We start from the raw sequence: 24,456 nt of genomic DNA, 5'->3' as shown, positions 1-24,456 counted from the left end.
TCACACTTTGTCCGCCAAACGTAAGTCAAAGCTTGAACGCTGTCATACACTATACTTACAGGATGTCCAGCACCTCCTGGGAGATACTGAAGGGATGCTGCAGCCAAACAAAATTGTTTCGCTTGCCCAAGATCGCAATAGTTGGAGAAAGCTTGTAGTCGCCTGCTCCGCAGCCGACTGATGATGATGAGTGTATGTCATCATTTTAATTTTTCTATTTGATTTTTTTTCAAACAAAAATTGTTTGAGTTTGTACACCCCATTTGGTTGGGAACTGTTAGATAAACAAAAATTGTTTGAGTTTGTACACCCCATTTGGTTGGGAACTGTTAGATACTTCTAATTTTTCTATTTTATTTATTCAAACAATATTTTGATAATTTCCTGACCTGAAACCCCAGTTACAAGCTTCTACATTAATTTGTACTATTAGGGCTTCATAAGCAGAAATAAAAATACAAAATAAGAAATTTACTATATTTTGTTTTCATAAAGAACAGGGACTTTCAATTTTATACTATGAATTTTTTTTTAAAAAGCAGCTTTAATTTGTTTTCCCAACAACTAGCTAAAAATTCCAGTTGACAAATGATACCCAAACTAATAATGCCGAAGCATTTTCATCCCCCACGTAGTTGTCACGATAGCCCATCCTGGAATCTCTCAGGTTCGACCCTGTAGCTATGTGTATATGTTAGTTGCCATGGAAACACTCTACTAAACCGGCTTCTTGTAGCATGATAATAATGATCGGCTACATGCAGATTGTCAGAATCGGACAGTTCGTCAACAGTTAATTTGGGTCATCATTGTTCATTTATGAGACATAAGGACAATATTATTTTGAAAGACTTCATACATGCAGCATAATATAATAATATAAACATGTGATGAGACTGAAAAACAAATATGGTCACTAACGAGCTTCACTGTACCATATATCAGGAAATTTTCGAGGGGGTTGAATTTTCACAATTTTTTCAAAGTTTAACAGGCATGAATTTCTGTGGAAATATTTTTAACCCATAGGCTTTGATATGTAACTGTTTGAAACTGCAAATAAAAGAAACCATAGGACTGTTCAGTACAGGATACAAATCGCACAAAATGAACCCAGCAAAAATAAACTGCTAAACATTTTTAAACGAGCTTAGTGCTGTCAGGGGTTAAGCCTTTATCTATAACACCGGAGTTGTCTTCTTTTTGTAATGTTACAAAATGACAGGTGGATTCATATGCATGGTTTGAAATTGTACCAAAGTTCTGACCTTGCAAATCCTACGTCAGTGGCAACGGAACTGTCTTAATTATTTCGCAAATAAAATCAAAGAAATATGTATCAATCAAAATTCTTCTTATTTGTTTTTGTTGTGAGGGAATGGGTAATGGCAACTGATGCAATATGTTGGGTGTTATTATTACCTCCCCAACTATATAAATAAAAAATAAAAAATAAATTAATAAATGTTACTGTAGAGTACAATGTATAATATATTACTAACATTAACAACCAATAATAAATGAAATTTTCAGCGAAAAAAGCAGAATTACGATGAAAAGCAGAAAACACAGTTTTGAGAAAAAGAGAATAAAACAAGCTCGATAGAATTTCAGAAAGTGTAAGTAGAACATGCTGAGAAGGGCCTTAGTTTATTGTATTCAAGCTACAGAGGCGTTGTGTTGCGGCGTCGCATGTACGCCGACCGACGCGCTGGCACCAATGCATTGCCTCTAGTACGATAGGCCTACACATGTTTTTTTAAAACATCCGCAGTTCAGAGTGTTATCACTGCCGCTACGGCATGGCGTATCAGCTAACAACAAGCCTTGATTGTATAATGCGCCGCACCGTTCAGCGACCGCTCAGCGTGAAAGTATGAAGCAATGTACGTTTATGTTATGAATGAACGGCCTGAAGACAGGATTAATGCATCAGGTGCTGTTCGCACCCACAAAAATGAAAACGCTTAAGGGAACTGGAATGAGCGTTTTGACAGTATTTTTTGTGGGACATGAGAGCGCATCAGACATATCGAATTGCATTCTGAATACGAAGAATGTCTTTCTGATATCAAATAATTTTCATTTTATGAAATTCACGATATAATACAAATTTTATGACAAATTATTAAAATTTGATATTTTTCACATTTTGGAGATACTAGCGGGACACCCGCGCTACGCGCGGGTCCCCGCTAGGTGAGTAAATGGGAGCGTTCACTAAAACGGGAGGAATTACTGAACAGGTAGAATCATTGAAAAGGTAAATTTCATTTATCTGAGTCTGACCCTCGTTAAGCCTAAATTTCCATTTTAGTTTCTTTCTTTTTAGTTTCTTCTACATGGGCCAATTTTGTTCCATTTAAAAAAAAATTTTGCTGCTAAGCTTGCAAATTTCCGTTACCATGTTTTTTATTTACTCAATCCAGTTCCCATTATTTTCTAAATCTGTCCTTTCTTACATTTCCCTGTTGACTTCATTTTTTTATTTGCTGCTTAGCTTGTGATTTCCCGTTTTCATGTTATTTATTTAGTTCTGTCCTCAGTTTAATAGCTTTTTATTTAAATCATCTAATTTTATTAGATTTTATTATTCTTTCCTTCTTTAGCCTATTTTATTCCCGTTTTCATTTTCTTACTGTGACTAACTATAGGCAAACCCACATACTGTAGGCCTACCTGTTTGTCCTCATTTTGTTTTCTTTTTTTTAATTACAGTAGGCCTACCTCTTCATGTTGTTTGTACTTTTTAACACACATCTTTTCCCCGTATTTATTACGCCTCACGGTCGGTCGTTCACCCGTATTATCATTCATTCATTGCGACTCTGCGTCGTTTCACGCACGACATGGCGTAGTGCTGCGTTACCTGCGGCGCTATCGCTGCGCTTCTGCGAGCGACTTGGCATTAGATACGCCCGTCATGACGCGCATGGCTAGCTTGACAACTGACTCCATTTTTGTTTACCCAGCATAGCAACGTACCACATTTTCACTGATTTTGAGGCCAATTCTTGACCGTTTTCAACCAAATAAAGTCCAGTCAATTTCCCGTATATTCCTCGATCTCCCGTATGAATTTGGCGACATTTGGATCGAAACTGACGGAGCCTTTTACATAATCCACATACACACATACATACATACATACAACATTCCCCTATTTATAGTAAGATAACAGTCCTCTAAGTAAATTTTATAAATTTAATGACATAGTCTTAAAGTGTATGTAGCAGGGAGGAAAAGCCAACGATCAATTGAAAATTTTGACCTTTCATATTGAAGATATGGATATTTTTCCCAAAAAGACCTAATTTGTTTTGGTGTTTGGGGAAAAAAATCCATATCTTCAATACGAAAGGTCAAAATTTTCAATTGATCGTCGGCTTTTCATCCCACCTACATACACTTTAGGTAGAAATCATCAGATTTATAAAGTTTACTTCAAGTACTGTTAAATATCAAAAATATCAATTTTAATGATTTGCCATAAAATGTGTACATTATGTATTTCAAAAAATCAAAATTATTTGATATCAGAAGGCCATTCTTCGTATTCAGAATGCAATTCGATATGCCTGATGTGCTCTAATATCCCACAATAAATATACTGTCCAAACGTTCATACCCCTTCCCTTAACAATAACTGTCTATCAATAAAATGATATAAATATTAAAATTGGCTTCAAAATGTAACATAATAAACAATGTTTTACCATTATGCGGACTCTACGTCAGATAAAAATCATAAAATTCAGCTTTTTGCAACAAAAAGCGAAAATTCAGAAAATTGTAAAATGTACAAAGTGAAAGAAAGCAGAATTCACATTTATAAAGCAAAAAATTCTTCGCTATACAGTTAAAATATATCATCCCTGAATAATATACCTGTCTATTCACTGCAATGGAAGTCACAAGCTATTGCAAGTGTAAATAATATGCAATCCAAACAACCTATTAAATAAACCTTTCCTGCAAAACCAAAAATACAATTTGAATCAAATTGAATAATTTCGCTAAGTGTAAGCAATGAACAGGGTCGCTTTTAATCATGCAATGCAAATTACAGTTTATGTGAGTACATGATGATGTTTATAATATTGTAAGTGTGTGAGTTTAGAAAAAAAACTTTATTTATTTAAATTAAGTTTTATTTTTCCATTTTCTTGCCCATTTTTTTTAGCACTGATAAATTGCAAAAGGTTCTTGAAACCAATCAGTTCATATTTTTGTTTTAGCGATAATCAGACACATGCACCACATTCCTACACTTTAAGTACCGTCAACAGGGGTGAGATTGATCACCTGGGTGAGATTGATCATGAGGATTAATCACCTGGGTGAGAACTTATGGAATACTACCATATGGAACACTGTTCAATAGGCTTAACAACAAGCACAAAAAAAACTGGTAGAACATTTTCGTACCAGATTTGGTATATCAACATAAAACATTTTGATTTGAAAATGTTTCAGAATTTTTTTAAATGCCAAATTTTGATCAATCTAACCCCATAGCAGTAGTGACATTGATCATATAGGCCCCCCTACATACTTTATACAGTCAACAATGAGTGATCAATCTCACCCCATATATTGGGGTGAGATTGATCACTCTTTGATTAAAAAAAAATTATACAAACGCAATTCCTACCATCATACATTATATATTGATATAAAGTGGGGACCCTATTTGTTATAAACAATTAATATAATCCACCAAAAAATTATATGTGCCAGAGTTACAAACATAAAAAGGCCCAATTTGATCAATCTCACCCCTGTTGACGGTACCTCCTTGTGTTATATATAGGCTATATGATATCAGCCATAAATAGATATATTGATAAACTCAACACATTGGTTAACACAGTCCACACAACAAAAATCAATAATTGCTACATCCTAGCAACGCTACCTAACGACCCATCCTCCTCACTATCATCCGCATACATGCCATGCATGGTGATGAGGCCTTGGATATTACAATACCCATCTTAAATTTAATAACGAAATATGCAGCATATCCTTTGTTTTCTTTCCCATTTAAATCCCATCAAATGTATTTTGGGTTTAACTTCTTTCTCTCATCCTTTTTTTTTGTTTGGTTTGTTTTGTCTTTTTCTTTTAAACACAAAATATATGTTGATAATTACAGTCATTTGGATTTGGCTTTTACACTGCAGATGGTTAAACTGTTTAACTTAAACATTAAAATTTTAAATGTTCAAGGCAAGGATAAAAATAAATTTAGGGCAGACGATATTCACTCCTTCCCAAACATATCTTCCCTCTCTTGAGGGAATTATTTCCCATTTTTTGTCATAGCTTGTATATAATTTCAACTGCATCAGTCATTTTTTTTCTTAAAAAAATTATCAGGAAGTTTAAAATTATTTAAAATAAAATAAGGTGATTTTGGTGACAAATTGAATTTCAAAACCCAACCACCAATTCAACTAGAAAGCATTCCAAGTGAAAAATTCCTGTTTGGATCCTCAGAAAGTCTTTAAAACTGTAATGTAATGAAAATAACTAACAGTTACCTCAAATTTTACCCACCCCATTGAATTTAAAACATGTTCAATTGGGCATAAAATCAATTTATGAATAACACAATGGATATTTCACACATGAATTTGAACAAGACATATTAACACAAACCATGTGGTCCAGTTTTGTTATTGTACGTTTTAATGATAGCACAAATCAGCGAGTTTAATGTGTGACTGGCAATCAAGTGTATTGATTTGATGACTTTGCTCAACCAACCGGAATCATTTTTAAATGTATTATTTCACGTTCAATCACTTAACGTTCAAACCATTAAGAAAATGTTTGATCTGCATTTGTATACCGGTAACATTGTGTGACTTTCACAAACAAAACTACTGGTACTAATTGATTTAAGTGTTTGAGAATGGGATTTGGCAATTATATACATGTATATATCCATGGATTTCTTGTTTTTGGTTTTCTTTTTTTCTTTTTTTTTAATTTTCAAGTTCAATGGCAGGTCAGTCAAGGTCATGGATGAACAATGTTTTTCATCTCCCTCAATCAAAAATTTGATACAAATTATATCAGATTTTGTTCAATAATACTACAAATAAAATGAAATTGAATAACAAGGTAGAAAAGAGGAGAGAGAGGAAGGGGAGTGTAGAGGGGACAGGATAGGAAAAATGTGGAGATGGCGAAAAGAGGAGAGGAAAAGAGAGGAGAGGCAAAGAGGAGAGAAAAAGAAGTGAGAGAAAAAGAGGAAAGGAAAAGAAAAGAAAATAAATAAAATGAAAGGGGAAAAACACCTTGTTTTCCACATCTACATAAATCCACACATCCACCACTGTCAAGAATGCTCACTAATTAGAGATGTCTATCTTTTCAAATTATCAATTTTTTTTGATGATGAGCTTGATTTTAAACGATCAACATTTTTTCAATAATAAATCTATCTATTTGAGATTGCATTCTACTGCTAATCATGTGGCAACCTTGACTTTTCCCCAGGATGAACAATTCAATAAAGATACATGTACCTCAGGAACATGACAATTAAGATCTGATGATAGCAGACTTTGTGAAGGCCAGAATGTACTTTCATTAACAACATTAACCCTAACACCTGTTAATACCACAAAATACCATGATGAAAAATTCTGCACATGCATGAATCCCAGGGTCTGCGATGATGCAATCACCCTGTGTTATGCTCACGGAATTGCTAGCCGGGCAGCAATTACCCGTGTAGCTACCGGTCCGTGATCGTTCGAATCCTGGGGGTGCCAAGTCAAAAAGTCTTCTTCTTCTTGACTTTTTCGGATCTTCTTTGACTTCCGATATCAAAAAGCAGGCTTCAATGTTAGGGTTAATGACTACCATTTTGAAACTTTGGCTTTTTAATGCATGGTTTATCTGTACACCATTTGTATCTAAATTAGGGGGGAATTGGATGACCTTTTTTGGGGGTCTTTGGGTGAGAGCCATAAGATGCCTCGAAAATTGAATTTTTAGCCCTAAATGGCTTTGTTATTTCAAAAGAAGTAACAAACCCAGTGATAGAAGCAGGGGTAGAAATAAGGGACCATTTCCTGATAGCCATCCGGGCTATCTAGCCATTTTTTTTTGATAGCCCTGAAGGAAATTCAATAGCCCTGAAAAAAGACATTGTTTTGCACAATTCAAACCAATCGTTTGTTCAAATATTCAGTTATTAGTGAGTAACCCTTACCCCCCATAATCAGGGGTAGCACTAGGTTTTAAAACCAGGGGTTCTCAGAACCCCTGAAAGTGTTAAAAATATGCGCTCAAATCCTAAAATGAAGGGTTCTTAATCTCGAATCTGTCAAGTATGAATGTACCGTTTTAATTAATTGGTATCAGATTTTGGTTACAATGATGACAATGATGTGTTACCGGTATAGATTCATTCAAGAACGGAAAAAAAATGTGATCTCGCTTTTCACGCCACGATTCTCGCCTGTAACCAACTATCTCGCTTTTTAAGAAAGTTCCCAAGCAGTTTACTTACTATAAAAGTGTTGCTTTATGCCATAAAAGTTCGCGAATTCCACAAAATGCAGTAAACTTGACAAAGTGCAGAATTCAACACCATTGGCACCACATGGAACCCATGCATTTCTCAATAAAAATGACATTTCATTGCAAATGAGTTCAAGTTTAGGCCAAATATTATGATATTTATTGAATTACTGGAGTATGATGACTATAAAACATAATTCAAGGGCAACTTTTGTCATTTTTTTTTCTTCTGGCCGATCATTGTGTCGTATTTCACCGATGGCATATCTCTACACACCACCCACAAAGCATTTCTTTCCGATCCCTAGAATTAGAAAATTTTCCAACTCATGTACGTGTCATCATTCAGCACTGCAATAACTTAGCAGCAGTGGTTCTAGACAATATCGCAATCTGTGTAATTATGCCGGCGGAGTGTATTTTATTTCTATTTTTAAATTATGTTACAATGCCATGCCACGGTGACTTCACTTCAACAAATGTCGTTACATTGCATTTTATGTTACATAATTTCTGGACAGGCCGTAAATATTGGAGATCGAAGCTTTTATTTTTCTTTCACATGTTTTAATTTTTCTGCGCGCATGAAAACCCCTGTAGCCCGACGGGCTACATGGAGATAAAACCCAATAGCCCGACAGAAAACCTAATAGCCATGGCTATCGGGCTATCGCTTATTTCGACCCCTGTAGAAGACCACAATGAATCGTATGTACGCTACGCTAAAGTGGGGCTATGATGATAGATCAATATAACATTGTTTTCATGACTCTTTTTTTGTAAAATGCCAGCATTTTTCTTCTTTCAAAGTGTCATTCAAAATTATGCATGAGGGAAGTTTTTTACTATTTCAGAAAGACTAAGAAACAAATAAAGAAACAAAAACCAGTGAATTTACTGCCAGGATTACACTCATCCAGGTGTAAGTATACATTCTAATGTAATGCTTTAAATTCTAAAAGCTTTCAACTGCTGAAGTGAGTTTTTAAGGTTTTTAAAGTCAGTGTAATAAACTGCGAAGTATGAAGAAAAATGAGTGGGTGAAAGCGTGAGTTGAGAGAGAGTCTGCAATTTATCGCACAGCAGGAGATTTCAATGAGGTTTTTATATATATATAAAACGAGCTTTTCTTTTCCAAGAAGGTTTTTGCAAATTTAAAAGTCTGTGAAATTAATTTAGACATTTTGACCCAAAACATGTTTAAATGTGTTTGAAACCATGAAAAAAAACCTACATAATATTTGAAAAATATGTAACTGCTATCAGGACGAGCATAACATTCAAACGAATGCCGCACTTAATTGAAAGTTGCAATTTCTGCATGACATAATCACAAAACCAATATTTTCTTGACAAATACTCCTTGAAAGCATCGCATGAATTACAGACCCACACAAATTAAATTTACATTAGAGCAATAAAGTGTTTCAAATTAACACACAGAACCCTTCTGTTGATTTTAAAAATTGAATTATATGTGAATGAATTGCATTGGCTATTATTTGCACACGTGCAGTGTGGGGTGCAGACCCATGATTTCAATTTCAATGATTGACAGCTGTGAGCACACCAGCTAGTTTGTACATGATAACATCTTATTTGTTTCCAAACTAGATCCTTGAAGCTGAAGTACCAGTAAGTCGAATGTTTACTTTCTGAAATTTTTGTTCAAAATTTAATTTGAAATGGACATTTACAGAGTTTGTTCCAGTTGGCAATTGAGTGTTTTACAACTTGCCCGCCAGCATTTACAAGGTTTGATTTTTTTCTATCAGACAGGTGCTAACATCAAGTCCTGCAATTGATCAAAAATATTCTTCTGAAATTTCAGCAAATGCATACACCCTTTGAAACTTGAAAGCATGAAAAACATTTGAGTTCAATATTTCATTCAAATTCTTATAGGTCAACATAATAATTAAATCAATAGTATCATACTCAACCTGATTAGTGCCCTGTTCGATTAAAGTCAAGTCAATTATTTAAAAAAAAAACGAAATGAAAGTCAAATTGGAAATTTACATACCGCACATTCATTCATATTTTCATTTTTTTTTTTTCTAAAATTTCACAAAATTCTAAGCTTAGTCTTTTCAATTTATAGACATTTGACAGAATTTAGTTGTGCTAGCGCATGGAGTGATTTAGACAGTTGTTGCTTAAATTTCCATACAAGTGCTTATTAGGGGAGGGCACTAATTTGGTCGAATACAATCGTAACCTGCAACTTCTTTCATTATTAACTTTCATTTTATTTACATGTTTTCTCTAGTAAATTACCAAATAGTGCACCATTACGTTTTTTTAGTCTTTGAAATCTTATTTTTGTTCTGGAAATGTCAGCCTTTTCCTTACCAAGGTCTTCATGTTTTTGTATGGTCTTGTTGCCATGGAAATGGTTAATGTTAGGATAAATGAGCCAATTACACAAAATGCAATTTACAAAGGCAGCAAAAATATATAATAGATCTAAGTGATTCCCTTTTTAAGAGGAATAAAAAACTTGCAAATGAACAGCGTTTGTTTTCTCCAATGAGTTTAAACTAATGTACAATGCATTGTAATAAAGTCATCCTTGTGTGGTTGCTATGACAACAATAATGCTATATTTGACAAACAGACAGCAAATTATTTTATAGCAGAAAAAAGCATGACATTTTGTATGTATTCATTTTATGTGACTCAGAAAACTGTGCAGTATGTAAACTATGGAGTATTTATGCAACATCTAGGAAATGACGACAACATGAAATTTTTAAAATGGACTGTGCCATTTGAATTGAATTACTACGAAAATTGGCTTCAAACTACTAGTCAATATAAACTCTAAATGCAAACTCTCAATTGCTGAATAATTTGGTCTGGTTTCACTACAAAGAGATTAGGGCCAAAGAGAACCGACTTAGAATTACACATGGAGACAGAAATAGTGTACCTCTAGCATTTTCTGCAAAAGCCTGATATTTAGAGAATAAACGATAGGAATTTTTATTTTGCCTATCCTCTACCGTGTGTATCCACTACGATAAAAATATTGGACCTGCCTGTCGTCTATCATAGGTAGAGGATAGTCAAAAAATAAAAATTCCTGTTGTTTATTCTCATTCTTAGTCAGTTAAATATTATTTTAATAACTGTAAACTACTTTTTAAAGCAAAAATTAAGTTATCGTCATAAAAATTCTTTCTAAAATGAACGAAACTTGTTTACAACTTCACATCTTGATGCGTATACTGCTAGCGCGTGCGAGTATTCTGCACTGCGTTTACGCACACAACGCGATGCATAGGTGCACATCTATGAGCGTGTTACCGTTATCAACACTCATGATGACGTGGGGTCGTCTACAGCCTGATAGACGACACCCCAAATCATGCGATTGTCCAATCAAATTGTGTGTCTAAGTAATAGACCACTCCCACTGACTAAGAATGAATGATAATTTGCGCTCAAGTGTTACAAAGGTTGTGCGTATGTTACCGGTTAAATGCACATTTGCCTGCACAATGCAAACAGGCACAAACTTCAAATTGAAGTTTACCGGCTACATGCATATCCAAGTAATCCAGACTCGGACTGCCCTGTACCGTACTCTACATTGTATTTTTCTCTCCATGAGTGACCACAAACATGGGGAAATCAGTTTTCTTTGGCTCGAATCTCTTTCGGTTTCACACAAAAACAACACCAAGTCAGAGTACTTCCTTTTTAAAGTTCCTAGAGATGTTGATATACCGATCTAAATACGTGTCTACATGCACAGGTCAAATTAAAATCAATTTGGTGATGTTATGTCCAGCCATATATATTTGCTACTTTAGACTCCAAAATATACTATAAATTGTACATTTATCTAGAATGATTTATGCTTTTGTTTGAGTTTGGTCCATCAGGACCCAAGCATGTGGGTGCCAGGATAAAGCTTGACACTGAATACTAAATAAAAATCAGTAACTATTAGGCTACTACCTACCCTCTGTACTCGTTGTCTAGGTCTTATCATTCTATTACCACCACCGGCTGCGTATCTGAATAAAAACAAAGTTAAATACTAGTTATTTGTTGAAATGATATACATTGTACTTGATGCATCTAAGCACGGTAACACAGATTGATCTTACGTAACAAAAATGTTCATTATGGGCTACATGGATTAGTGTCTTTAGTAGCTGCAAATTATTAAAGCCCATATTTCAGCTCTTGCCATAATTGATTCAACTTGTACAGTACTAGCCAAAAGTTACTTGGATTTTGTTACTGCGTGCATCAAACATTCTCATCTTAGGGTGTGTAAAATCACAAAAGCCAATGTCATGCAAATTTGCGTAGATCTGCTGCGCTTAACTTGATGCATTATGAGTTGAATGAAGTATGACATTAAATGCTTCATGAGGGCTTGTACATCAATCAAAAATGGTTTTTCTATGGACAATCACACCATGCCAAATCCAAGTGAAATAACTTCTTGTTTCAGGCAATCAGCAACAAAAACATTAAGTTATTCCTTGATTGCAGATGCGTACATGTACACAATTAAAAGCTTACAACAATCATAAAAACATTCTATGAAAATTATATAGTTGTCTTGACGAGCTTACCTACGAAGAAAATACAGCCGAATTTGACCTAGAATCTAGACAGCACTTAGGAGTAGTATAGTGTTTTCTACTTGTAACAACATACAGCCACATGTACCATTGCCATCCTTATAACAAAGATTGAATTATCAAATGCAATGGCTGGCTACTCTGGGCTGGCTATACAGTTGCTAACATTTTCTAGCTATTTGTGGCCAATACAAGGTCAAATTAGGAAGGAAGGAAAGAAAAACTGTAGAAAAGCGTGATAATCAGAGTTGGATTGAACATACAGTAGGATAATTGGCTCTAGCTTTTAAGCTTCAGCTAACTCTTGAATTTTACAATCACATGCATGGCCAAATATATGATGTGCATTATTACTTACTTTCTACTGAAGATAGCAGAACACAAAATGTGCACTTTTGCACAAATTTGCATGTATTTTGATGTACATATGTACAATAAATGATAAATAAATATCACCCAAAAGGTTAGCAACAAAATCAAATCATTTCATTCTTCACTCATAGTTGCAGCAAGGAAAGATATTTAGTGCCAAACCTGTAATTTTTGCATATATATATTACAAAATCTTGTTCACACAATCCACTTTTAAAATCTAAGATTTGTAAATCTATTAAAATCTCATTTAAAATTTCAATAGATATGGTAAAATTAAACAAAATTAAGTTCCTTTATTTTGTTCAACAATTCAAACCCCTTATCAATTCAAATTAATCTTAATTCTTATCCGACTTGTTCCCATCCATACACATACCGGTACCTTAAAATCAGTGAAAAGTCTCCTTGAATTGAAATGAAAAAGAGATATTCCAACAGTTATTCTGTTTAAAAATCCAATCAATCTCGCAACTTAAATCTTCAAAGCGATGAATCCTCCAAACAAGCCGTTTCATAGAAGTGGTACTATTTCCAAATATGTAGCAATTTTCAGATTTGTATGCAATACGCAACTATTTACACATCACCGCATCCGACCAAGCAGAAAAATTCAATCTCAATAACGCTCTTTTCCCTTATTCACTCACTTTGGTTCCGTTGCACAATCATCCATACGTATAATACGCCCAGTATTTCACGTCTTTAATTAAGTTCAAAATATCTTATATGGCAGCTCTTTCCTGACCTTCGCAATATAGCAGGAAGAAATTGGTAAACTATCCTGTTCAGATGTTAGAGAGACTGCAGATTTCTAAAACTGACTGGTATCCAGATGGCTAATAAGCATCTGATGGCAATAATCCACCTCACCAAAGGGACCAGCTTATCTTTGTGAGGTTGCTACTCGTAACATTGGCTTCGTTAATGCAACCATACAGTTAATTGGTCTCCATCCTATTGTTATTTTTTCTTTCTTGGATGCATAATGGGCTACATGATAAATTTATCACAGTTGAAATTATTTGCAGTGCAAAAATTTTCATTATTGTCACCAGATGCAGACTACAATATAATAAAAGGGCTTTTTTGTATTCAAAATGGACCAAATTTCAAATTTAGTCTTTCCACACTTGTAATTGACCGTCAATTAATCTAATAATTCAATTGTATCTGAAGGGCCAACAAACAATTTACAAATTTTGAATAATTTGCCAATTTACTCTTTATGGTGACTAGCAATCATTGCTTGATATTGGTGAAGGGTTCCATCCCAGGAGGTTTCATAGCACAGGATATATATGAGAAGTTGAAAAGAAACAAAATGCGGCAAATGCCATTTGTCCATCATTTTTTGTTCTAATCTGTAATTCAGTGGACGCACAGGCAGGGGGGTTGCCTCCCAAATGTCAGATTTTAACCCCTGCCAGCCAAATAAGAAATTGGACAAAATTTTGGACTGCCACCACTGGTCTATAATTCATGTAGATAGGCTGTTCAATTGACAGAGAGTCAGTCAATTTACTAAATTGTTGCTATATGACTGCTACATGTATCAAGGTTTTTAAAGAAATTAATAAACTGCCTTTTCCCTTGGGCTCAGTCGCAGATGAGATTCGTTTTTAGTTTTACACATTTTGACATTTAAAAATGGATTTGACATTTTCTGTTAAAATTTAACCCATTTAAATTTTGAATAGATTCTTTAATACTTTGGGCAACATTAAAGTGGGTCTTCATTCAAGCATTATAAATTTATCATACATTTGTACACATGCATACCCACCACACAGCACAGATAATTTCACAGTAAATACAGAATATGATTTAAATTAAAGATAGATTTAAAATCCCAGGAGGTTTCGTATTACAGAGCAAAGAAAGAGCAGTCAAGGTCAAAACAAAGTGCTAAGTTAATTTTATGGATGCGTAAGTCATCACATTTGGCACACAGATTTAAAACCAAAGTTCAACAAAAAAACAAAACAACCAAGGCAAACTGCCAATCTGCGATAACGTTGTCTTTTCGAAGAATCGCAAACACAATAAGAGGGGGATGTTCAGTTTGAGGCTTATTATTTTAAAGCCTTTTGAATTGAACCTGGCTTTACCCAAACGAACATCTCATCCTTCTTCCGTGTTCGCCATTCTTCATTCAGGCTTATTTGAATTTGTGTCTGTTCCCCAAGACCAAGATAAACTATAGCATTTTATAAAAAAGTTTTAAAAATATTTCTTTAAAATTATAAAATTAAAACTAATAAAAATCAAAGATAATCCAATTAATTCTTTTACCCTTTCTAGCACATCTTGTAAGTTTAGCCATGCAGTTCTAATGCAGTCAAGTGCTCTTTGTGTCTTTGCATTTAGTTAGACTGTCTTTGAAATTGATTTTGTTTAATTTACTGCCCTTGAATATTCTCATTTTTCTTGATCAATATTGGGACCTGGGCTCCTGATATAGATGTATTCCCGGTATTCCGTACCGTTTTTGTTTTCCTTTGAAACTTTTTTAATTTTATGTGCGAGATGTCTGGAGTTACAAGTCTTTGAACAAATTAACATTCATTTTGAAGGGGTGTACCACTTGATTTCCATGGAGGAGCATTGGTTTTTTGAAGAAGAAAAAACTTTGCCCACAAGTAAAACAAAAAAAACCCTAAAAAATATTTCCCCACCGATGAGATGGCCACACCTTAGTTAGCAACTATTTTAAACCCGCATTTTAAACTGTTGCGATTTGGTAGTCCACAGCATCTTGCGAATGGTAGTGAGCTTTGGCAAAAATTGCAAATTGCATTGAATTCAAATATCCCTCCAGGGGGGCACACAGAATAAATGTGTGTCATCCTCGAGCAGAAATCTGCAGGAAAGGGTACTTTTGTCACATATCATTGCGGTTCATGTTTAGGATAGCAATTTCATGCCAATTTGGAAAAAAGAGTATACATTTCAGCACAGGTCAGCGTTTAGGGTTTGGTACGGATTTGACGCACATAAGCGATTAGAGTAGGCCTATCGATTTGGAGGACAACAAACTGTCATACATCCATTATGTTTTAAGTCCGTTTGGAGAGTAGGCTTATCATAGATTTATCAATGTTAAAAACTTAAAATATATACTACCTTTTTGGTTGGTCGGTGAAAAGGGTACCTTTTTGGTGGTCGGTGAAAAGGGTGCCTAAATATTATTGGTCAGTGAAAAGGGTCCCTTTTTTACAAGTAGGTCGGTGATTTGGGGGGGGGTATTTTCACATCCAGATCAGTGTTTAGGGTGTGACATTTGAGGGCCTGCTTGAGGATGACAACATGTTCACTAAGATTTCCACTGAGGCTTCTACTGAACAAAATATATTTAGTGCATGTGTGTAAATTTTGAGCAGGCTACATTTGAAGGTGTTTTAAAAACGAACAGATTTTTCCTACCCAAAAACTGTAGTGGTGATAAATCCTCCAGTCCTTATACTCACAGCCATGATTATCCACCATGTTTGATTATCTGCGAGAGAGGGCAGTGTTACTTTAGCTTTGAATTTGCACACGATAGTTACGCATTCCATACTAGAGTATGTTACTACCGTTTTTAGGTCGGACAGTGTGTAAAATGTTGAAATTTGGATCACTATCATGAATGTTATTTAGATGAGTCAACTGTATCTTTTGAGTAAAATGAGTCTGAAAATTTTGTTGAAGTTTAGTGCAATTTTAGCAACACTTGTAATGCAATCGCCCATCGTGATCGCCTACGACTGTTTACTTCTGAACCAAGTTAAAATTTAGTATGGTGTCATGCTTCAGCGAATCCGACTAGATTTTGAATGCAATGGTCTCTAGCCTGCCCTTGATTCAAGCTATTGGTGAGCAAATTCATCATGGCTAGACTTCTCGCCAGGCAAGGCCACTTGGCAAGGGCCGTGGGACATAGGCGAATTGGGTAGTGCCATGTGCCATGCCATGGCAATGGGATTTACATACATGTAAATGCAAATTACTAATTATAATCAAATTAAGTAATTCTTGGCCAAACTGGAACATGCGCGTTGCGTCCATGTAGTGTACTAAGCGTGTACGCAGTGTAAGGCACGTCTATACTTTCTTCTGTACCACGCTATATTCGTGTGTGTTTATCACGGAGCCACTATAGAAAAATTATCAAATTCGTGGACATCGTGGAACATTCAACTACGCTTGTTACTCCGCGACTAATCATGCTAACTACAGGCGCGTACAACGCTACGCGTCCATATTAGCGAGGCTATCTGCGTACAACTGCTTACTACGCACAGCCACGCAAAGAGTATGTTCCACGATGTCCACGAATTTGATAATTTTTCTATAGTGTTCACAGTGTTCTAAAGTTTTTTAGTTTGGCCAAGATCAAGAATGACTTAATTTGATTATAGTCCGGGGTGGGCGGATACATGTAGTTTTTAAATAAAAGTGTATAATTTATGATGTAGGCTGTAATACCATTTAGTGACCATGTTATTTTTCATCTGTTTACCCTGTTTACATGATCATGATGGACATGATGATGTACGTTTGCTTTGCATGTTTGCAAACATTCATGCATGCATGCATAATTCATGCATTAAAACTGCATCAACTTACTGATCTCTTTTGAATTTTTCTGTTCCAGCAGCAACATAGAAACAATTGTTGACAAGATCGGCGACTTCATTAACACGATGTCCTTGAGTTGGTGTGTAGATATTTCGAACTGCTCCTCCTGATAATCTAACAAGTCTTGTGACTTCATTGAGGAAACTATCGAAGTTCACTTTTCTTGGATTTACAACACATTTTTTCGCTGGGAAATATGGATCCCCATTTCTATACACATGAACGTTTATAGCAGTAGAGTTTTGTACTGCGTTGGCAGCCATTACTTCTGCCATAGTTTTTAGTTGTTTTTGGTGCGGAATCCGCTTTTTCAAGGTTAAAATATGATGTGTATTTTCCTCAAAGTACGATCACATTTCTCCATCTCCATCGTAAATGATCGCAGTCTTGCAATTTGTAAACACGCTGCGAACTAAACCGAAACAATTGCCAGATTATACGCCGTTACGTCAACAACAAGTTGCGTAGCATTGGGCGGAAGATGCAAATTCTATCGATGTTTTTTCAACAAAAACACACAATTGGGCGTTAAACTACATATAGCAAAGTTGAATGAGCTTTGAACTCGGGTGAGCACCTGTGCGCTGCACTGTTGTTTATCCCACTGAGATTGTTGAATGGCTGTCGCCCAGCAACGAGGCTATTGAGCAATTACATATTCATTGTCATCAGTGGACGTCGTGTGGAAGTTGCTTACAAATAACCAATTTAATGAAGTACTAATTAGCTTAGCCATCGATTGATTAGATTACTAATGACCCTTTAAAACGCTAATCACTCAAAAGTTTTGATTTAATAGGTAGGCCTACTTTAATCTGGGATTTAAAAAACAACATTATTAGGCCTAGCATCATTTCGTTTCAGGGGGTTGAAACAACCAACCCAACAGGTTCATTCAAATGATTCAAATCAATGAAGCCAATGTTTAATCCCGGGGTTCAATCGAGAAGAAAACAGAAAACGTGAAAAGACAACTGAAAAGAAATGGAAGATTCAAAAATGGGAAGATAATGAAAATTTAAAAAATAATGATAATAAAATAATAAGGCCAAGGAGGAGGCCTTTTCATTTTGTTGTTCTGAGAGGTAGGCCTCCCATGATCACAAAACCTTCCAAAAGTGTTTCTTGTATAGGCCTATTACTATTAGCAGCATATAATTGAATAAACCTCAAAAAAGGAAGTGGGAGGGGATGTTCAACATGTTTTGCCTAATAACACATGTAAAGATAAAGACCCGGTGGGTTCAGTTTATATTTAAAGGTAGGACGTATGACCGTTCCAGGATTTGAAAATGACCCCTATTTCACGGGGAATCGAGGACATTTGCAGCAATTTTACCCCCTATTTTACGCAAAATCGAGGACAATTTGCCCCCAAATACCTCCCCTATTTTCATCATTTTGAGGACGCATTTTCATTTCACCCCCTTATCACGAGGAATCGAGGACATATTTCCGAAATAAATACCCCTATTTTTACCATTTCAAGGACGCTTTTGAATTTTCCCCCCGTTATTTCACAGGGAAATGATGACCATAACGAAAACTGTAGCGGTAAAACGCGGACGAAAGTCCTAGAAATACACCCTATTTTTCATTTCAAGGACAATTTTGCTCCAAAACACCCCTAATTTGGACAATCGCGAACAATTTTGTCCTCGAAAATTCCGCGGACATTTCTTGAAAAGTACCCCTAATTGGAACCATCATGCCTTACACATTGTCAGTGAAGACTGAACCCACCGGGGATAAAGAAAGGGAATGGGCCCGGGGGGGGGGGGGTACTCAAGTTTGGTTTTGGTAGGGACGTGCCGCTGAGAATTTGAAAGTGGACCCATAAATATACCAATTTTTCAAGAAATTTGGACCCATTTATATACCAAAAGTCAAAATTTTCGGCCGAATTTAACCCAAATTGTCCTAGTTTTTAAAATTTTGGCTAAATTAACGAAAAATTGGGCTATTTTCCGAAAAAATTGAGAAAATTTTGAAAAAAGGACCCATTCATAGGCCTATACCAAAATAGGCTTTGAAAAAGGGGTCATTGATATACCAAGAGGCTGAAAATGCTACCCATATTTGCGGCACGTCCCCGTATGGTCATTTGTACTGAGAACCCCCCGGGGAATGGGCAAGGTAAATGGGGTGAGGTGAAAATTATTTGACAAGTCAGTTATTTTTGGTTCTGACTGCTATTAAAAGCTCAATTTTGGAGATATTTTCCTGTCTCCATCCCATGGAAACAGGATAGGAGTCAGTGTTTTATTTGTGTGTGTGGTTTTTTTTTTCATATTTGAATTGGCATATTATTTCTTATAAAAGTCACAAAATTATGTTTTGCCTGACAACCCTGATGAGCCTAAAAAATCAAACCTGATAATCATTGTTTAATATATTTTGTACCAAACTTGCATTTTTTAAAATATTGCAGCAAATATTTTAAAAAAAATACAAAATACCGACCGACTGGTGACCCTGACTTTGAGCTTTAAACAAGGGCACAAACTTTTGGTTTAGGCCTAAAGGGAAAACTATGCTCTTTGTTTCAGTCATGGTTTTTTCAGGAGTCCTCTTTTTTATGATCATATATAACTCAAGTTTTGAATACACGGTTTAAGAAGTGAGCCAGGATTTATTTTAAACAGAGGCGGGAACCCCAGGGCGGGAACTAAACCATTTCTGGGGGTAGGCCTACTCGAATTATTTTGACAGGGGTGTGCCGCTAGAACTCTGAAACTATCCATGTTTAGGGATTTTTTACCTAAAAAACTGCGGCTAATTTAACAGTTTTGACCATTTGTTTTTTCAAATCGCGACCCATGTTTAGGGTGTTTTTTTTTAGCCCTAAAAACGGCTGATTTGACAGTTTTTGACCATTTTTTGGCAATGATTGGGACCCATATTTAGGGTTTTCTTGCAAAAGAGCAGCACATCCCCGTATACATTATCGCCTATTGAGTCGCCCCCCCCCCGTTTTTTTTTTGGACCAAATTGGCAGCCAAGTCCTTAAAAAGGAAGAGATAGACATTCCAAAGGCCTTGGGGAAATTCCCTTTAAAGATGTTCAAGAGAAAGAAATTTGTAGTGTGAGCTTGTGTGTACATATAAAATATAATTGTTTTTTAAATACTAAATTTTGTGCATTTTAGGTGTATTGTGTCACATGTTACAAAATATATTAATTTCCACAGATGTACATGTAGGCCTATTCCATTTGCTTGCATTGGCATGACAACATATGTATGACATTTTATGCAATTTTAAACTGTTGAAAGCTGTAATGCCATGTTTAAAATGGTATAGCTACTATTTTTCCACTTTAAAAGTCCCAATTATCCTGACAAACCACAATAATGGTAGTTAAATTATAAAAATTTGGAAAGAAAAAGAGTAAAGTGCATGGGAAACAAGTAAAGTACAGAATATATCCCCTCTGCTTACCCTTAAATGGTGCAAAAGCATGATTTTCAAGGTCTTACCACAACACAAAAATCATGATGCGGCTCTCCATGCGGCACATATTAACGAAAGTGACAGCTCCTCTCCACTCCCCAAATTTTGGGGTAAAATTCTAATTTCCAAGGACTTTCAAGGACCTTGTGCAAATTTCCAGGTCGTTCAAGGCCTTGAAAAGGTGTTTTAAAAATTCAAGGACTTTCCTATCCCTCCTCTCCCTTATGCTAGCCCTAACCCTTCTCTTATTCCTAACCCTAACCTAATATACCCTATTTCAACCTTTTTACAGACTATTACCAATGACCCTTTTTTATTTAGCCTGTTACCAAATACCACATTCCTTATTTTTACATCACATACAATAATTTGAGCCCAGATTCATTAAAATCTGAGCAGTTGTCAAATTATCACTTCCACTGTGCGTGGAAAACTTGGGGGATGTGTGAGGATGTAATGGACAAATGTGAAATTGTTGCCACTTTTATGTTTAATTCCAATTAAAAATTGTTGAAATTGATAAAACCCAGTTGAATATTGCACAATTTAACATTATTTATGAAATTATGGATGCAAATGATTGGATATATCTGGAATAATTTAGAATTTAGTTGGAATTCCAAAATTTTCATCAAGTGGGCATGGTTTTAAATGGAATAGCCCAATGTTAAACAATTTTGTCCAAGATGAGTTTTTTGTAATGGTCTATTGCCATTTGGTCTAATACCATTTCGTCGAATTCCCATTTAGTCTATATTCAATTGGTCTATTACCAGAAAGGCTAATTGCCACTTAGTCTAATAATCATATAGTCTAATGTCCATTTAGTCTAATATTGTTTGGTCTAATAACCGGTATGTCTACTAACCATATAGTCTAATAACCATTTGGTCTAATATTTCTTTAATAACCATTTGGTCTAATACCCATTTGGTCTAATAACCGTTAGGTCTAATACTTGTTTGGTTTAATAACCAGTTAGTCTAATACCATTTCGTCTATTTATTAATAAACTAAATGCTTGTAAGACTACATGGTTATTAGACCAAATGAGTATTAGACCAAATGGCTATTAGACCTATTGATTATAGACCAAATGGGTATTAGACTAAATGGTTGTTAGACTAAATGGTTTTAGACATATTGGTTATTAGACTAAATGGTTATCGAACCAAATGGTTATTGGACCAAATGGTTAAAGGACCAAATGATTATTGGACGTAGTGGATATCGACTTAATGGGTTTAGACAAAATGGATGTAGACGAAATGGATATTAGACCAAATGGTATTAGACCAAATGGCAAATCCCCTTTGTAATTAATACAATTATTTATACTAACTGCTGAATACACTGTATTGTAGTCATAGAACCCGTGTATTGGTTTGACTGAGGTACATTATTCACACTCCACTGGCCCATTATGTCATTTTCGTTGAGAGAGAAAACGGCAGTAAATTTATTAGAACAATGGTAGATCAGTTGAAGTGGAATTCCATTATTAAAATGGACATGGTGTCATTTAGACTGGATGTTGTGCACACTCTTGTCCAATTGACAGTACTACCATCTGTTCCAGACATTTTTGAATGAAGAGCTTTTTAGATGAATCCAACAAGCCTAGTGATGGTTAGAATTCATTTGGCCATTACTGGGTCCCATCCGCACCATACTGGTGTTATGACTGCCCGTTTGGGTGGATTAAAGCCACTTAAAAATTGATCTTAAATTGTACTGTGCTGTAAACTTTCATCTTTCTTTTGTCTACGAGTATTCACAGGTGGTGGAATGCGGGTTAAAATCCCGCCGAGGCAGTTTCATTTCACATTTCATGTGGAATGGGACCCAGCTATGGCTGCCATTTAAGGTGCAGGAATGTCTGAAATTGGATATGTCTATATTAGAGCCAAATAAGATTTGTTTCAACCCCCTGAAAACTACTGCCTTTTTTACAGCATTGTTGATTGCTTGATTACATGATAATTATATTTATCTTAGTGACCAGTTAAATTCACTGTTGAAGTGATGTAATAATCGGATTAACTACAATAGCAATAGGTGCAAACAATTTTTGAATATATCATGCTACACAACAAGCAGGTTGCACTACCTGTGTATGTCTGCAAGCATAAATTGAATACAATACCGCTCTTTTTAAAGATACTAATCTTACAGGTGCGAGTGATCAGCATGATATTCATATTCTAGAGAATTACGATCCAGGTCTTTATCCCTGCTCTTTGACATCTATCATTCAATGCAGAGTAACTGTGTGAACGTATTAGTGCAGCGCGATATATTCAAAAATTGTTTTAATCTATTGCTATGGTAGTTAATCCAATTATTACATCACTTCAACAGCGAATTCAGCTTCTAAACATTTAAGCTCAATCCTCTTCAGCCTAGCTCTACATGTACTACCATTCTTACCATGCTGCTGATTGGCTCAATAAATCATAACCCATTAGCAGGTAGTACTCATGGGTTTAAATACAAAAGATATGCAAGGAGTGTAACACTTGGAAATACTTCCCCCTAATATTTTGTGACTAGTTTCGTTTAGGCCAATTTTCAATTTAAAGTGGCTCCAATTATCAGTAATCTACTTGTCTGCAGATAAACACATACTTACCAATAATAATAATACAGCATTTATCCACGCTTTCTAGATACTCAGATCCCTCAAAGCGTGCCACGGGTCGATATGCAGCTGCTGCTAAGCCCAAAGGGCAGCGCAAGTTGACCTCAATGCCGAGTGTGACAGACAACAGGCTCGGGCTGATCACCTGCTATTTAGGAAAAGGCCTGCAACTTTTACATGTTCAGATATTGCTCTTCTGGTACATGGGACCACCATTTTATGTGACTCTCCGAACCACAGCACACTATGCACCCACTGTGGTGTCTGCACATTTAGGGCCACAATGAGTGGGATAAAGGATAAATGAGAAAGTTCACGATCTTATAACCTTCCGACCGATAGCCTAGCACACCAAACTACATCACCACCCTCTACCTCTAGGCTAATACTGTAGGTGGACTAAGGATGACCACCATTTCCCTTCTCCTCTGTTCATCCGCCAGTGGACTGACTTCGAGGTCGTAACTCATCTGCATTCATTACCAACAACCAGTTCACACAAACAAACAAATCACAATATTAATATTTTATTGGCATTTTGTTTTATTACAAAAGGCATCAAAATGTATAATAAGACCAGCTCCTGTTTAACTCCACACTTCTTATTAAACCTATAATAAACACCTCTAACACAAAGATAATCAACCAAAAAACCAAGGGGGTTGCAATTGAATACCTATCCATATGGTCCAGATTCAAATGTTATGTACTGTGGGACTCAATGACCAAGACCTTAACTATCAAGTTTCAGCTTGTTTTTTTTACACCAATTTGAAGTCAAATTTGAGAAGAGTCCTTAAACCTTGAGGATTATTTAAATATTGAAGGAATTAAAAGTATCTGCAATTTGTTCAGTTTATTGCTGCTCTTGAGTCACAGAACTGAACACAGAACACAAGGGACACAATGTGCGGTTGAGTGGTAATAAACACGGCAAAATCTGATGGGGAAACAAAAAACAGGTAAACAAAGACTTCTAGTATATGGTGCATTTCCACGTAAAATTAATGAACTGTCTGAAAACATACAAGTTTTGTAAAAAGCTTTTACCAGGAAAGTCTCATCCACTTTCTTTTATTTCAGGGAAGCCCGATCCATTCATCACTGGTACCACCAATTCACCACAAATTGTTTAGTTCATTTATACAATGTATTTTCTATCTATATTTGTGCTCAGTAGCCAGAATTCTTTGACTTTTATTTAAATGGGGTCATTTTT

General features: G+C 35.5%; 1 protein-coding gene across 2 annotated transcripts in view; it reads right to left on the bottom strand.

Annotated features, from left to right (window-relative positions):
* The window catches only part of LOC140151381 (doublecortin domain-containing protein 2-like), a 38,992-nt gene extending 21,343 nt beyond the window's left edge, over positions 1-17,649 (bottom strand). Inside the window, exons 1-2 of one of the 2 annotated variants that reach the window (XR_011858934.1) lie at positions 17,133-17,649; positions 11,516-11,570 (exon numbers count right to left, since the gene is read on the bottom strand). Coding sequence is in view for 1 of the 2 variants with exons in the window: in XM_072173699.1 (XP_072029800.1) it covers positions 11,516-11,570; positions 17,133-17,419 (342 nt within the window). In the remaining variant the exon portion in view is untranslated. The remainder of the gene's footprint in view (positions 1-11,515; positions 11,571-17,132) is intronic. The other variant, XM_072173699.1, reaches the window with a different exon arrangement.
* Positions 17,650-24,456: the final 6,807 nt, after the last annotated feature.

Source organism: Amphiura filiformis, chromosome 4 (assembly GCF_039555335.1).
Source record: "Amphiura filiformis chromosome 4, Afil_fr2py, whole genome shotgun sequence".
Lineage (NCBI taxonomy): Eukaryota > Metazoa > Echinodermata > Ophiuroidea > Amphilepidida > Amphiuridae > Amphiura > Amphiura filiformis.
Note: the sequence above shows the minus strand (reverse complement) of the source record. Positions and strands in the feature narration are given on the sequence as shown.